Source organism: Oryx dammah, unplaced genomic scaffold (genome assembly GCF_014754425.2).
Source record: "Oryx dammah isolate SB20612 unplaced genomic scaffold, SCBI_Odam_1.1 HiC_scaffold_17, whole genome shotgun sequence".
NCBI lineage: Eukaryota > Metazoa > Chordata > Mammalia > Artiodactyla > Bovidae > Oryx > Oryx dammah.
This window is the reverse complement of record NW_024070201.1, coordinates 75,086,586-75,099,611: the sequence shown is the minus strand read 5'-3', so window position 1 is coordinate 75,099,611 and position 13,026 is coordinate 75,086,586. Positions and strand designations below refer to the sequence as shown.

Here is a 13,026-nt window from a genome sequence, read left to right as displayed (position 1 = left end):
AGATAGTCCTGTATTACTTTTAATATAATCAGTAGCTCATCATTAACCCTAAGCCACAAGAATATACCTGTATCTGCTTAGAACGCCATCATCAAAAGATCATTTTATTGCTCACATACCTATATCAGTTTCTATAGACTAAAAGGTATTTCTTCGAGTAAATGAGGCTTTGTGATTTAAATGAACTTCCATGGAACACATAAGGTCAATTAATGAAATATAACAAAAAATACATTTGGTGTTTGTCCCCCATTCCTGGCAAATAGCTTACAAATCCTTGTGAAACCCTGAGTGAAAGAAATCTCCGTTATGCTAATAAGGTGATTCTGAATGGGGGCCCTTACGTAGCTTCAAGATAGGGATAGTCCCTGGGGAGATCCATCCTGTGATGGTGAATATAGGGTTAAAACTTTGGGCCAGCCCAACAACCAGCCTTTCAGCATAGGTGGTGATGGAGCACATTATTTTCTGAAGCTGTCACAGTGAATCCCCAGTCATTTACTGACCCATGGATTCTGTAAGGTAGCCTCACATCTTTTCTACAAATACTGACCCCACTCTGGCCAGTCCCCCTCGCTTTGTCTCATTGTGTGAATGTTCTTTGGCTACGTTAGTGGAAACACAGACTGGTTTCCTCCTCATCCTCTGAATCCAAGTGAAAGTAAGATTATTTACTTTCTAGGTGTATGCAGTTAAAATGCCCAATTCAGATATGTGAAACATCAGTGCATGCTAGTGACTTGAGAGGAGTCATGTTTGAATGCCAGTTGATGGGGGTAGGGTGAAAATCAGACATGCAGCTACAACTCAGGTTTCCAGGGGAACCAGGCAGAGAGAAAAACAAGTCATATATATGAGTTGAATTGCACAATTTAGTTTTGCCATGGAGACAGTTTCCATAAAGTAGGAAAAGTAGAAAGTTAAGGTTATTATAGGGATCATTCAGGAGAGGAAAGTGTATTTTTTGGAAGCAGAAAAATGTTCGAAACCTCCTCACTTCTGATGTTTAGCAGATGCTGCAGTGTAATCACAGGCTTTGGAGTCGGGAAGAGGTATGGGAAATGGCTCAGATGACCCCTGACTCCATACTCTGCTCCTTCATCCTTCCCTCCCTTCTCTCTTCCAGCAAAATAGACACTTAAAGCCAGCGTCACAGCTGCTCAATGCATCTCAATGGTGTGTGCTACTTCTGAGATTGCCTGCAATAGAGAGCAGTCACCTTTGCTAGGTGAGACCAAAATGAAAGCCAAACACTTTCCATGGGCTTTTGAAAGATGATGCTTGTTTGATGATGTTCAGTAGCCTAAAAACTGTTGCTCGTTTCTTTCAACAAAGTCTAGTTTTTCCTTCAATGATTTTGCACAAAAAATAAAATTTGCTTGAAAATATTTTGACCAAGATAAAATTAAAGGGATCTCTTTAGTTTTCTTTCTACTGCTACACACAAGGTTCCATCAAAGCTAGGCACAAAGAGTAGCTTGGGTGGTTTCTAAACTTCCTACATATCCCCTCCTCTGATTCTAGCCAGCTCTGCATTCATTTTGCTCATTATCCCCACTAGCTTCCTGCTTATTTAGAACTTGAAAAGACTTCTGTGTTTCATATACTCTAACACTAAAGCAAGCATATAGTAGGTACCATTCACTGAAGGCCTACTGAGTGCTGTGTGTGTCCAGTTTTAGGACATTTGCAAACATCTCATTTAATCTTGCCAGCATCCTTTGAGATAGGCACGATCGCATGTTTATCAACAAAGCGAGAGTCAGCAGACTAAAGCATCTTGCTCTGGCTTCTGCTGCCAGTGCACACTGTAGATAGGACTTGAATGCAGGTTTCCTGACTCTGCTCCTAGATGTTGACTACCTGAGTCCCGTCCCAAGCAACGCAGGTCTCTGAGCCCCTCAGGCTTGCTAATATTTCCAAGTGGCCTCATCCAGAATGGCGGGGTTCACTCTGGTGACATCCGCCTCTGTATGAGAGTGTTCCTTTCCCTTTTTTCCTTTTGCTTAAGCAAAGGAAGCTGCTAGAGGAAAGTCAGCCCTCAATCATCCGTAACTGCTCAATTTGGTTCAGTTCAGTCGCTCAGTCCTGTCCAACTCTTTGCAACTCCATGGACTGCAGCACGCCAGGCCTCCCTGTCCATCACCAACTCCCCAGAGCTTACTGAAACTCATGTCCATTGAGTCGGTGATGCCACCCAACCATCTCATCCTCTGTCGTCCCCTTCTACTCCCACCTTTAATCTTTCCCAGCATCAGGGTCTTTTCAAATGAGTCAGTTCTTCGCATCAGGTGGCCAAAGTACTGGAGTTTCAGCTTCCACATCAGTCTTTCCAATGAATATTCAGAACTGATTTCCTTTAGGATGAACTGGTTGGATCTCCTTGCTGTCCAAGGGACTCTCCAGAGTCTTCTCCACCACCACAGTTCAAAAGCATCAGTTCTTTGGCACTCAGCTTTCTTTATAGTCCAACTCTCACATCCATACACAACTACTGGAAATAGTCATAGCTTTGACTAGACAGACCTTTGTCAGCAAAGTACTGTCCCTGCCTTTTAATATACTGTCTAGGTTGGTCATAGCTTTTCTGCCAAGGAGCAAGTGTCTTAATTTCATGGCTGCACTCACCATCTGCAGTGATTTTGGAGCCCCAAAATTAAAAGTCTCTCACTTTCCACTGTTTCCCCATCTATTTGCCATGAAGTGATGGGACCAGATGCCATGATCTTAGTTTTCTGAATGTTGAGTTTTAAGCCAACTGTTTCACTCTCCTCTTTCACCTTCATCAAGAGACTCTTTAGTTCTTCTTCACTTAACTTCTCACTTGTAAGTAAAATGAGGGCTTCCCTGGTGGCTCAACTGGTAAAGAATCTGCCTCCAATGTGGGTTACCTGGGTTGGGAAGATGCCCTAAAGAAGGGAACAGCTACCCACTCCAGTATTCTGGCTTGGAGAATTCCATGGACTGTATAGTCCATGAGGTCACGTTGGACACAACTGAGTGACGTTGACTTTCACAACCTCCTGGGAAGACTGGACCAGGGGGCTGGAGATTAGATTGAGCCACAGCGGCCAGTAAGCCAATCAACCACGCCTGTGAAAACCATACGGCAAGACAATAGAACATCCTGGACTGAGAAGACGATGCGCTCGGAGGTAGACGTGCTGACTTCACAGAACGGCAGTGTGGGAACTCTGTGCTCCCTCCCAGACCTCGCCTTGTATCCTTTGTAGTAAAACTGAAATCATAAGTAGAGTGCTTTCCTGAGTTCCATGAATGGTTCTGGAGAATTATAAAATTTGAGGTGGTTATGGAAACCTCATCATGTAGCCAACCAGAAGTGTGGGTGGCATGGGGGTCTCCCCTGAAGCTGGCCTCTAATGTAAAGGCAGTCCTGGGGACACCAAAGCTTCCCTGACGGCTCAGACGGTAAAAAATCTGCCTGCAATGCAAGAGACCCGGGTTCGGTCCCTGGGTCGGGAAGATCCTCTAGAGGAGGGCAGGGAAACCCACTCCAGTATTCTTGCCTGGAGAATCCCACGGACAGAGGAACCCTGCGGGCTACAGTCCATGGGGTTGCAAAGAGTTGGACACGACTGAGTGACTGACACTGCTTTCTGGGAGCCTGAGCCCTTGGGCCTGTGGTGTCTGATGCCAGCTCCCAGGGCTAATCCTCAGAACTGAATTGCTCAAGACATGCCCAGTTGGAATTGATTGTTGACCTAAAACAAATATTCTGCCCTGATATTTCTCCAGCAAAGATGAGTTTATTCTGAAGCATCAGAGAATTGGCAATTCAGGATCTTACAACTTTGGCAAGCTGTGTGCAAGTTCCCTCAGGGCAAGGGAAGTCGCCGCTTTTTCTGAGGGGGTGGGGCTGTGTTGGGTCTTAGTTGCAACACAGGGGATCTTAAGTTGCACCACGTAGGATCTAGTTCCCTGACGAAGGATGGAACCCTTGCCCACTACATTGGGAGAGCAGAGTCTTAACCACTGGACCACCAGGAAGACTCCGTAGCTGCTTTTCTAAAGAAGTTGGGAGAACTATAGTAAATAAAGAGCACAGGGCTTTTCATTGGCTGAGTCCTTACCAGGAAAGAAGAGAAATCTTCTTCCTATTGGGATATCATCACAGGGTGTGAAAGCTTCCCCTCCTGGTCTCTATTTAATTGAGATTTCTATTTATAAAACTTTTAATGTAATAAAACTTAGATGAATAAACACACACAACCGTAAAACTTTATTCTATGCTTCTGAAACTGGGCTGGCTGAAGCACAAGCTGGATTCAAGATTGCTGGGAGAAATATCAATAACCTCAGATATGCAGATGACACCAGTCTTATGGCAGAAAGTGAAGAACTAAAGAGCCTCTTGATGAACGTGAAAGAGGAGAGTGAAAAAGTTGGCTTAAAGCTCAACTTTCAGAAAACTAAGATCATGGCATCTGGTCCTATCATTTCATGGAAAATAGATGGGGAAACAATGGAAACAGTGACAGACTTTATTTTGGGGGGCTCCAAAATCACTGCAGATGATGACTGCAGCCATCAAATTAATAGATGCTTGCTCCTTAGAAGAAAAGCTATGACCAACCTAGACAGCATACTCAAAAGCAGAAACATTATTTTGCCAACAAAGATCCATCTAGTCAAAGCTATGGTTTTTCCAGTAGTCATGCATGGATGTGAGAGTTGGACTAAAAAGAAAGCTGAGCACCAAAGTATTGATGTTTTTGAACTGTGGTGTTGGAGAGGATTCTTGAGAGTCCTTTGGACTGCAGGGAGATCCAACCAGTCCCTTCTAAAGGAAATCAGTCCTGGCTGTTCATTGGAAGGACTGATGTTGAAGCTGAAACTCCAATACTTTGGCCACCTGATGCGAAGAGCTGACTCGTTGGAAAAGACCGTGATCCTGGGAAAGATTGACGGTGGGAGTAGAAGGGAATGACAGAGGATGAGATGGTTGGATGGCATCACCAATTCAATGGACATGAGTTTGAGTAAGCTCTGGGAGCTGGTGATGAACAGGGAAGTCTGGTGTGTTACAGGCCATGGGGTTGCAAAGAGTCAGACACGACTGAGCGACTGAACGGAACCGAGATGCACTGAAGCTGGGACTTCTGTGGACAGTCCCTCTCTGCAGCATACCTCTTGCTGAAGTTCCAAAAGCTAGTGTTTTAACGTGGATTAGGAAGGTCAGCTTTTGAAATTAAATCGTTTCCCTGGTGGCACAGTGGAAAGAATCTACCAATGCAGGGGCCATGGGTTTGACCCCTGTTCCAGGAAGATCCCACAGGCCACGGAGCAATTAAGCCTGTGCACCACAGCTATTGAGGCACAAGTGCTGAAGCCTGTGTGCCCCAGAGCCCGTGCTCTGCAGCAAGAGAAGCCACTGGAATGAAAACTCCACGATGAAGAGTAGCCCCTGCTCCCAGCAACGAAAGCCCACATGCAGCAGTGAAGAGCCAGTGCAGACCAAACTTTTTAAAATTATTAATAAAAAAGAAATAACATCAAATACAGAGTAAGGTGTTGCCCACCAATTGTGATTATAACTAAATATATTTTAAAATGGGTGTTTTACTTGTCAAATGTAACTCCTCATAATTTGATCTTACTGAAACAATATCATCACCACAACCAAAATATCCTCAGTAATTCCTGAGGTGATTAGGCCCTTGGAGATCAAAGATCAGGCATGATTTTTCTTTAAAAGGAGTAGCTCTATGTTTATTCACTCTGTTTGGAGACATAGTCAAACCTTCCCGTAAAAAGCCAGATAATAAGTATTTTAGGATTTGTCGTCTACACAGGTCTCTTTTTACCCTTTAAAAAGTAAACCTGATTTAATCATGGTTTGCCCATTCCTAGTTCAGATCCTGATACCTTCATGAGTGCCTGCGTACTAAGTCGCTTCAGTCACGTCCCACTCCTTGCAACCCTATCGGCTATAGCCCACCAGGCTCCTCTGTCCATGGGATTCTCCAGGCAAGAATACTGGAGTGTCTTCTTCCTGACCAAAGCCTTGAATCCAAATCTCTCATTGGCAGGTGGGCTTTTTATGCCACTAGGGAAACCACCTGCCCCCCTTCCGAATACCTCCTCTGAGGCCCAAAACAGCAAAATATGTCTCTAAAATCAGTGGTTCTCAACCCTGGCTAAGCATTAAAATTATCTAAAGAGCTTTTAAAAAGAAAACTGATATAAACCCTGCATTTCCACCACTGATTCAGATTCTTATGTTGCTTTAGTGTTCTCTGGATCAGGGATCCCCAACCTCCAGGTCACAGACCTGTCTGGGTCTGTGGACTGTGAGGAACCGGGCCGTACAGCCAGAGGTGAGTGGCCAGTGAGTAAAAGAAGCTTCATCTGTATTTTCAGCCACGGCTTCCTGTGGTTATTACCACCTGAGCTCTGCTTCCTGTCAGATCAGTGGCAGCATTCAGATTCTCATAGAAATGCAAAACATACTGCATTTGAATCATCCTAAACCATCCCCATCACCCTCTTCCTTGAAAAAGTTGCTGCTGTTCCAGATGGTTCTCTGGACAGACAGCATTGAGAACCCTAGTTACAAACAGTAACAGCTACCTCCAGCATTGGGAATTTCCCCCAAGGAAAACAGCCTTTCACATTTCTATGCATTGTGGTTTAGTTCATAATCTCAACTTGGTTCTAGCTAGTTTTGTAACAGGATCTGGACTTTTGTATAAACAAAATGATCATTAACATTAGCAATAGCTACCGTAGGGCCTCCCTGTTGGTCCAGTGGTGGGGAGTTTGCCTGCCAACACAGGGGACGAGGATTCAATCCTTTGTCTGGGAGGATCCCACGTGCCAAGGGGCAACCGGCCTGCCTGTCCACAACCACTGAAGCCCACATGCCCTAGAGCCCGTTCTCCACAAGAAGTCATTGCTATGAGAAGCCCATGCACGGCAACCAGAAAGTAACCCCCCACTCGTCACAGCTAAAGAAAGCCCACGTGCAGCATGGAAGACCCAGGGCAGCCAGAATTAATTAATTAATAATAATAGCTACTATATAACAATTGCTTATTTTGTTCCTGGCCCAATGCAAAGAGCTTAAAATTATGATAACAACCCTATGGGTACTGTTACTAACACATTTTAACAGTTGCAAAAACAAGTTTAGGGATGTTAAGAAAAGTCTAGCAATTATATCTGGAAGGTGCTATATCCAAATGTTTGACTTCAAAACTCCTTATGTACAACTACCATATTTCAATGTTTCTTTTAAGAAATAAATGAGAAACAAAGAAACCAGAAAATTGGTGGCAGGGACTTCCCCGGCAGTCCAGCAGATAAAGTTCCATACTCTCAATTCAGGGGGCACAGGTTCAATCCCTGGTCAGGGAACTAAAATTCCACATACCACAGCTAAGCCCTCACTCCTCAGTGAAGAGCCTTTTAGGTGCAACAAACATCCAGTGCAGCCAAAATAATAATAAACTTTGATGACACCTTCAAAACAGCATATACACCTGCTTCTAGTTGTTAATTTTTCAGAAGTTTTGGGAGTCTAACCTCAAGACACTCTAATCCAGTTATTCCTCCCACAGGCAAGGGAAAAACAAACAAACAAATATTGCTACTTATGTCAAGTTTGCATATATTCATGTGCTATATTCATTCAAAAACTCCGAGTGCTTATGTTCCAGAAAGTACATTTCGACCCAGGGATCAAAACACACAAGTCACTGCTTTCAAGGCTTTTGTACTCAACAAGCAATCCAAGGGTTCATCTGTAAATGAGGACTATGATCTAAAAATTAGAAATAACCATATAGATATCTATCCTATATAGTTATTGTGAAAATCAAACATAATTGTACACATAAACTGCTTACATGGTATGTCACACATAGTAAGTGTTCAACATTACAAATCATTAGTGTATGCTCAAGCAAGAATTGAGTGGGCCTTAGGGATCTAAAAACATATACCACTGGAATTCTTCAATTGTGTTGGACTCTTTGTGACCCCATGGACTGTAGCACACCAGGCTTCCATGACCAATTCCCAGAGCTTGCTCAGATTCATGCCCATCAAGTCTGTGATGCCATCCAACCATCTCATCCTGTCATCCCCTTCTCCTCCTGCCTTCAATCTTGCCCAGCATCAGGGGCTTTTCCAATGAGTCAGTTTTCCACATCAAGTGACCAAAGTGTTCCAGCTTCAGCTTCAGCATCAGCCCTTCCAATGACTATTCAGTGCTGACTTCCTTTAGGATTCACTCGTTTGATCTCCTTGCTGTCCAAGGGACTCTCAAGAGTCTCCTTTGATCTCCTTGCTGTCCAAAGGGCTCTCAAGAGTCTTTTCTAATTTGTAACACTGAGCATTTATTAAGTGTGAGGTACCATATAAGCAGTTCATATGTAGAACTGCATTTGATTTTCACAACAACCTTATAGGATAGATATCTATACCGTTACTTCTAATTTATAGATCATATTCCTCTTTTAAAGATGAACCCCGGATTTCTTAAACTCAGTGGTAGGTTAAGTGCTGGTGAGGAACTCAGCATTGAGATAAAAAGATTGAGATGTAACCCCTGCAATGGGTCTTGAGGAAGGAAAACCATTTTGCCACGTAATGCAGTAGTTATTCCAGGTAGTCTGAAAGAATAAAGGTGAGAGAAATGCTCTGTGTGGCTGCCTCTGAAACAAGGCAGGAGAGAAGAGAGTGCTAAAGAAAGATTAAACCTAATAAAGCGACTAGATTGGGAAGGTTCCTGGGCCCCACCGCAAAAATTTAGGCTGTTTCCTCCTATGCAGTACGTCAAGTGATTTTTTTTCAGCTGATAAGCAACAATATGAGGCATTATCTTTGTGGTCCAAGAAAAAATTTACAAAACCATGAGACCCCCCTATTCTATTTAGTGTTCAATGCTAGATCCAAATTAAACCCCATAAACAAGGCGAAACTAGGGGAAAGACCAGGAAAGCAGCATAGCATTCTAGATGACAAACGAAAAGACACAGCCGAGAACTGGCTCAAAATGGAGGACATGGCGGTAGAAAAGAGACTCCGCAAAAAACGCAGGGGTGGAGCGTGACGTAATTTGGAAGGTAGTCTAAACTCACACTCTTCGGTACTATTGGCTTAATGCTAACCCTTTTTCGTTTTCCATTGGCTTCTGGCTCCGTCAATGTGTCAAAATAACCAATCGCCTAGCCCCATGGTAAAGTCCGCCCTCCCTCCCTGGGGGCGGGGCCAGAAGAGCACACCAGGCCCAGTGCGCTTGCGCGAGCGCTCTCTCCGCCGGTTAAAAGCGGATCCCTGCAGGAGGCGGTGTCGCAGCGTATGAATATTGATTACGCATCGCCGCGCCGAGCGCCCGCCCCTCTCGGCTGTCCGACGCTCGCGGCTCGCGCTCGGGCTCGCGATGGGGAAGAAGTCCCGGGCGGTACCCGGCCGAAGGCCCATCCTGCAGCTCTCTCCGCCAGGTCCCCGGAGCAGCACGCCGAGCAGGGACCCGGAGCCGGAACCCGACACCGAACCGGACTCGACGGCGGCGGCGGCGCCCAGCCAGCCGGCCCCGGCAGCGGTGTCGACGACGACAACCGCGGTGACTGCCGCCGCGGCGGCCTCGGAGGACTCGCCCTCAGAAGGTAAAGCGTGCGCGAGGGCCCTGGCGCCGAGGTGGGGCCAGTCCGAAACTCGAGCTCGGGGGCTGCGGCCTAGGTCTGTCAGACTGGGCCTGCGAGGAACGAGAAGCCCGGGCGGGCGGCGTCCGCCTCCGAGGCCTGCTGCGCGGGGCCTGCGGGCAGGACGGCTGTGGGCCCGGAGGGGCGGAAGGCGCCGCGGAGCCGTCTGCGCTCGGCCGGAGCCGGCCCAGAGGCGCCATCTCGGGTGCAGGGCTTGGCCCGGGCCGCCCGGTCTCCTTCCTCACCGTCTGCTCTCGGTTTTGAATAACTTCGGGGTAGATGGAGACGGTGCGTTTCCTCGTCTTAGCCTCAGTGACCGTGGAACCTGCTGTTTCCTACACGTCATGTGCTTTTCCTTTCGTTTTTGTTGAAATTGAGAGAGAGGCTGTAGAAGTAACCGTACTTCTGTTACGCCAGCGCAAGTGTAAGTCCCTCATAGTTGGCAGGTTTCCGCAACGTTCCTGGAGAGGTGGAGCTCGTGAGTTCCCAATCACTTGTGTTTATCCCCAGAATGGTACTTGGATTAAGATGAACCAGACAGAATTACTTTAGGAGCCATATGCCGGAAAAGCCCCGACCTTTTCAGGTGCTAAAAAAATAATAATAAAGATCACTTTGGGGAAAAAATGCTCTAGTTATGCTTATAGTAAAAGCCGTATGGTTAAGCTGGAGAGAATTTAGCGTGTATGTGTTTTACCTTTGGATTATTTCAGATAATTTTTATGTATGGTGTTCACATTCTTAATGTTAACGCCACTAGGCAGAGTGAAGATTCTAGCTGTGCTTGTTTCTCGCCTCTCCAGTTATTTGGATCAGTGATGGGTTATAGCCACTTTGTTTTGAAATTGAGGAAATCTAGACTTGAGAGGTCAAGTCAGAGATTGTTTTGTCACCTGTGTAGTTTTTTTATCTGTTCGGTCATCTGGCTGTTTGCTTTTGTTGGCTGTTTTAGATCCAGATGAACAGGAGGTGGTGGTGGAGGTTCCCAGAGTTGTTCAGAATCCTCCCAAACCAGTCATGACCACCAGGCCCACTGCTGTTAAAGCAACAGGTATAGTTGTTTGTGTGTGTGTGTTTTTTAATTCATTGTCTACCATATCTTTCTTTAGGATCAAATTGTGTTTGTATATGGTGTTTTGATGAATGTTTCAGCAAATTTATACTCCCGTTAAATGGAAATTTAACATCTTTGTGAGGGGTCATAGTTGTATGTACACACTTTAACCAGGGTAAAATTTGCTGTTCTTGTCTCTCTGTACCCAAATTAATTTCTACTACTTTTTCTAATGCTTATTATTTAAATTTATTTTTTATTGAAGGATAATTGCTTTACAGTTTTTTGCTGTTTTCTGTCAAACCTCAACATGAATCAGCCATAAGTATACATATATTCCCTCCCTTTTGAACCTCCTTCCCATCTGCCTCCCCATCCCACCCCTCTAGGTTGATACAGAGCCCCTGTTTGAATTTCCTGAGCCATACAGCAAATTCCCATTGGCTATCTATTGTAATATGGTAATGTGAGTTTCCATGTTACTCTCTCCATACATCTCACCCTCTCCTCCCCTCTCTCCCCCACCGTGTCCATAAGTCTATTCTGTATGTCTTTTTCTCCACTGTTGCCCTGTAAATTCTACAGTACCATTTTTCTAGATACCATATATATGTGTTAGAATACTGTATTTATCTGTCTTTTTCTGACTTACTTCACTCTGTATAATAGGTTCTAGGTTCATCCACCTCATTAGAACCCACTCAAATGCATTTCTTTTTATGACTGAGTAACATTCCATTGTGTATATATACCACAACTTCTTTATTCTACTAGTGCTATTTTGTAACTTGTTTTCTGGCTTCCCCAGTATCTTGGCATTCTTTCGGGAATGCTAACAATGTCTTTTTGTCTTTTTCTTTAAGAAACTGCTCTGATTGGTACCTAGCAAATGTTGCACAGCTGAAAATTGCTCTTACTCAATATTTTTTAAGCATGAAAGAATATTTGCAGCAGTGGTTTTGTAGACAGACCTGGGTTCAAATCACCACTCTAGCATTCATACTAAGACCTCATGACGTCATTCATTTGTAAAACAGATCTTTCAGCCCTAAGTTGTTTTTATGATTAAATTGAATAACATATAAATTTCTAACCCGCAAGTGCTGAAAATGTTAGTTTTCTCTACTCTTTATATATTTTAAGAGATTAAAGTGTGTTTTCATACTAAATATTCTATAATTGGTAATAACTTTGATCTTCTGAATTTGAGGGACTTTTTGTACTATGTATCTGAAGTAACAGATGCTTATTCCTCCCCATACCCCATTTACCACTTAAAAAAAAATTGTGAATTAGAAAAGGTAACCTGGAGAAGGGAATAGCAACCCACTCCAGTAGTCTTGCCTGGAGAATCCTGTGGACGGAGGAGCCTGGTGGGCTACAGTCCATAGGGTCGCAAAGAGTCGGACACGGCTGAGTGGCTAACACACACACAGGAAAGGTAAAACACATGAAAGCAATTTCAGAACTAGGAAATAGCATTATGTCTTCAAGAGTTTGGAAGATCAATATGTGGATGCAATCAAAGACACTGTGCTGGGGAAATGGCAGTATTTTTGAAAGCACTTTCACCTCTGGCCCAGGAGACTGACCCAAAGTGAAGGACATTGCTGGGAGAGGCCTGCAGCATCCCTGGATTTCAGAGTTCTGGAACTTTGTTCAAAAATATCTATATCCAATCTGAGGTGATGTGGTGACTGAAGCCAGAGGTGATGTACTTTCACCATTAGCTTAATTTTAACTTAAAATCACCGGTTCCCTTTCTTGCAGTCAGCTTCATACCATTTTTAAAAGTCAATACTGTGGAAATCAATAAATCTGAATTCTGAACATGTTGTGTGGAATACTCTTAAGTGTGTTTGAGAGTAGATCTACCAATTGTGTTTAGAAAGGAATGATCAAAAAAAAAAAAGAGAGAGTTTGGAAGAGATTTTATGTATATAGTATGAAAATCTCTGAATTGAAGAGAAAAAGACTAGATGGAGCCTCTCTGAGCCTGGGTAATTAACCCTGCCAGGGAATTTTGTAATCTAAATTCCCCTCAGCTCACCTGGCCGGAACCTTTTACCAAAGTATATAGAACTAAAGCCAATGTTTATTATTGTCTCTAAACTAAGAAGGGTTTCTATGTAAAAATATAAATGTCCTATCCTCTGCTTTGCCCCAGAAACCCATCAGTGCTGAATTCTAAGGTGCAGATTTTTTCTGTACAGAAATGTCTTATGTAGCTCTTACCCTTACCTGTTGTTCAGGAAATGTGGAAAATTGACTGGTATCTACGGTGCCCCTCCCCCAACCACCAAA

At 44.2% G+C, this 13,026-nt stretch overlaps 1 protein-coding gene across 1 annotated transcript in view; it reads left to right on the top strand.

Moving 5' to 3' along the window:
- Positions 1 to 9,314: 9,314 nt before the first annotated feature.
- Positions 9,315 to 13,026, top strand: part of FNBP4 (formin binding protein 4) — a 32,638-nt gene continuing 28,926 nt past the window's right edge. Inside the window, exons 1-2 of the mRNA XM_040259280.1 lie at positions 9,315 to 9,632; positions 10,621 to 10,719. Coding sequence (XP_040115214.1) covers positions 9,407 to 9,632; positions 10,621 to 10,719 — 325 coding nt within the window. The 5' untranslated portion in view covers positions 9,315 to 9,406. The remainder of the gene's footprint in view (positions 9,633 to 10,620; positions 10,720 to 13,026) is intronic.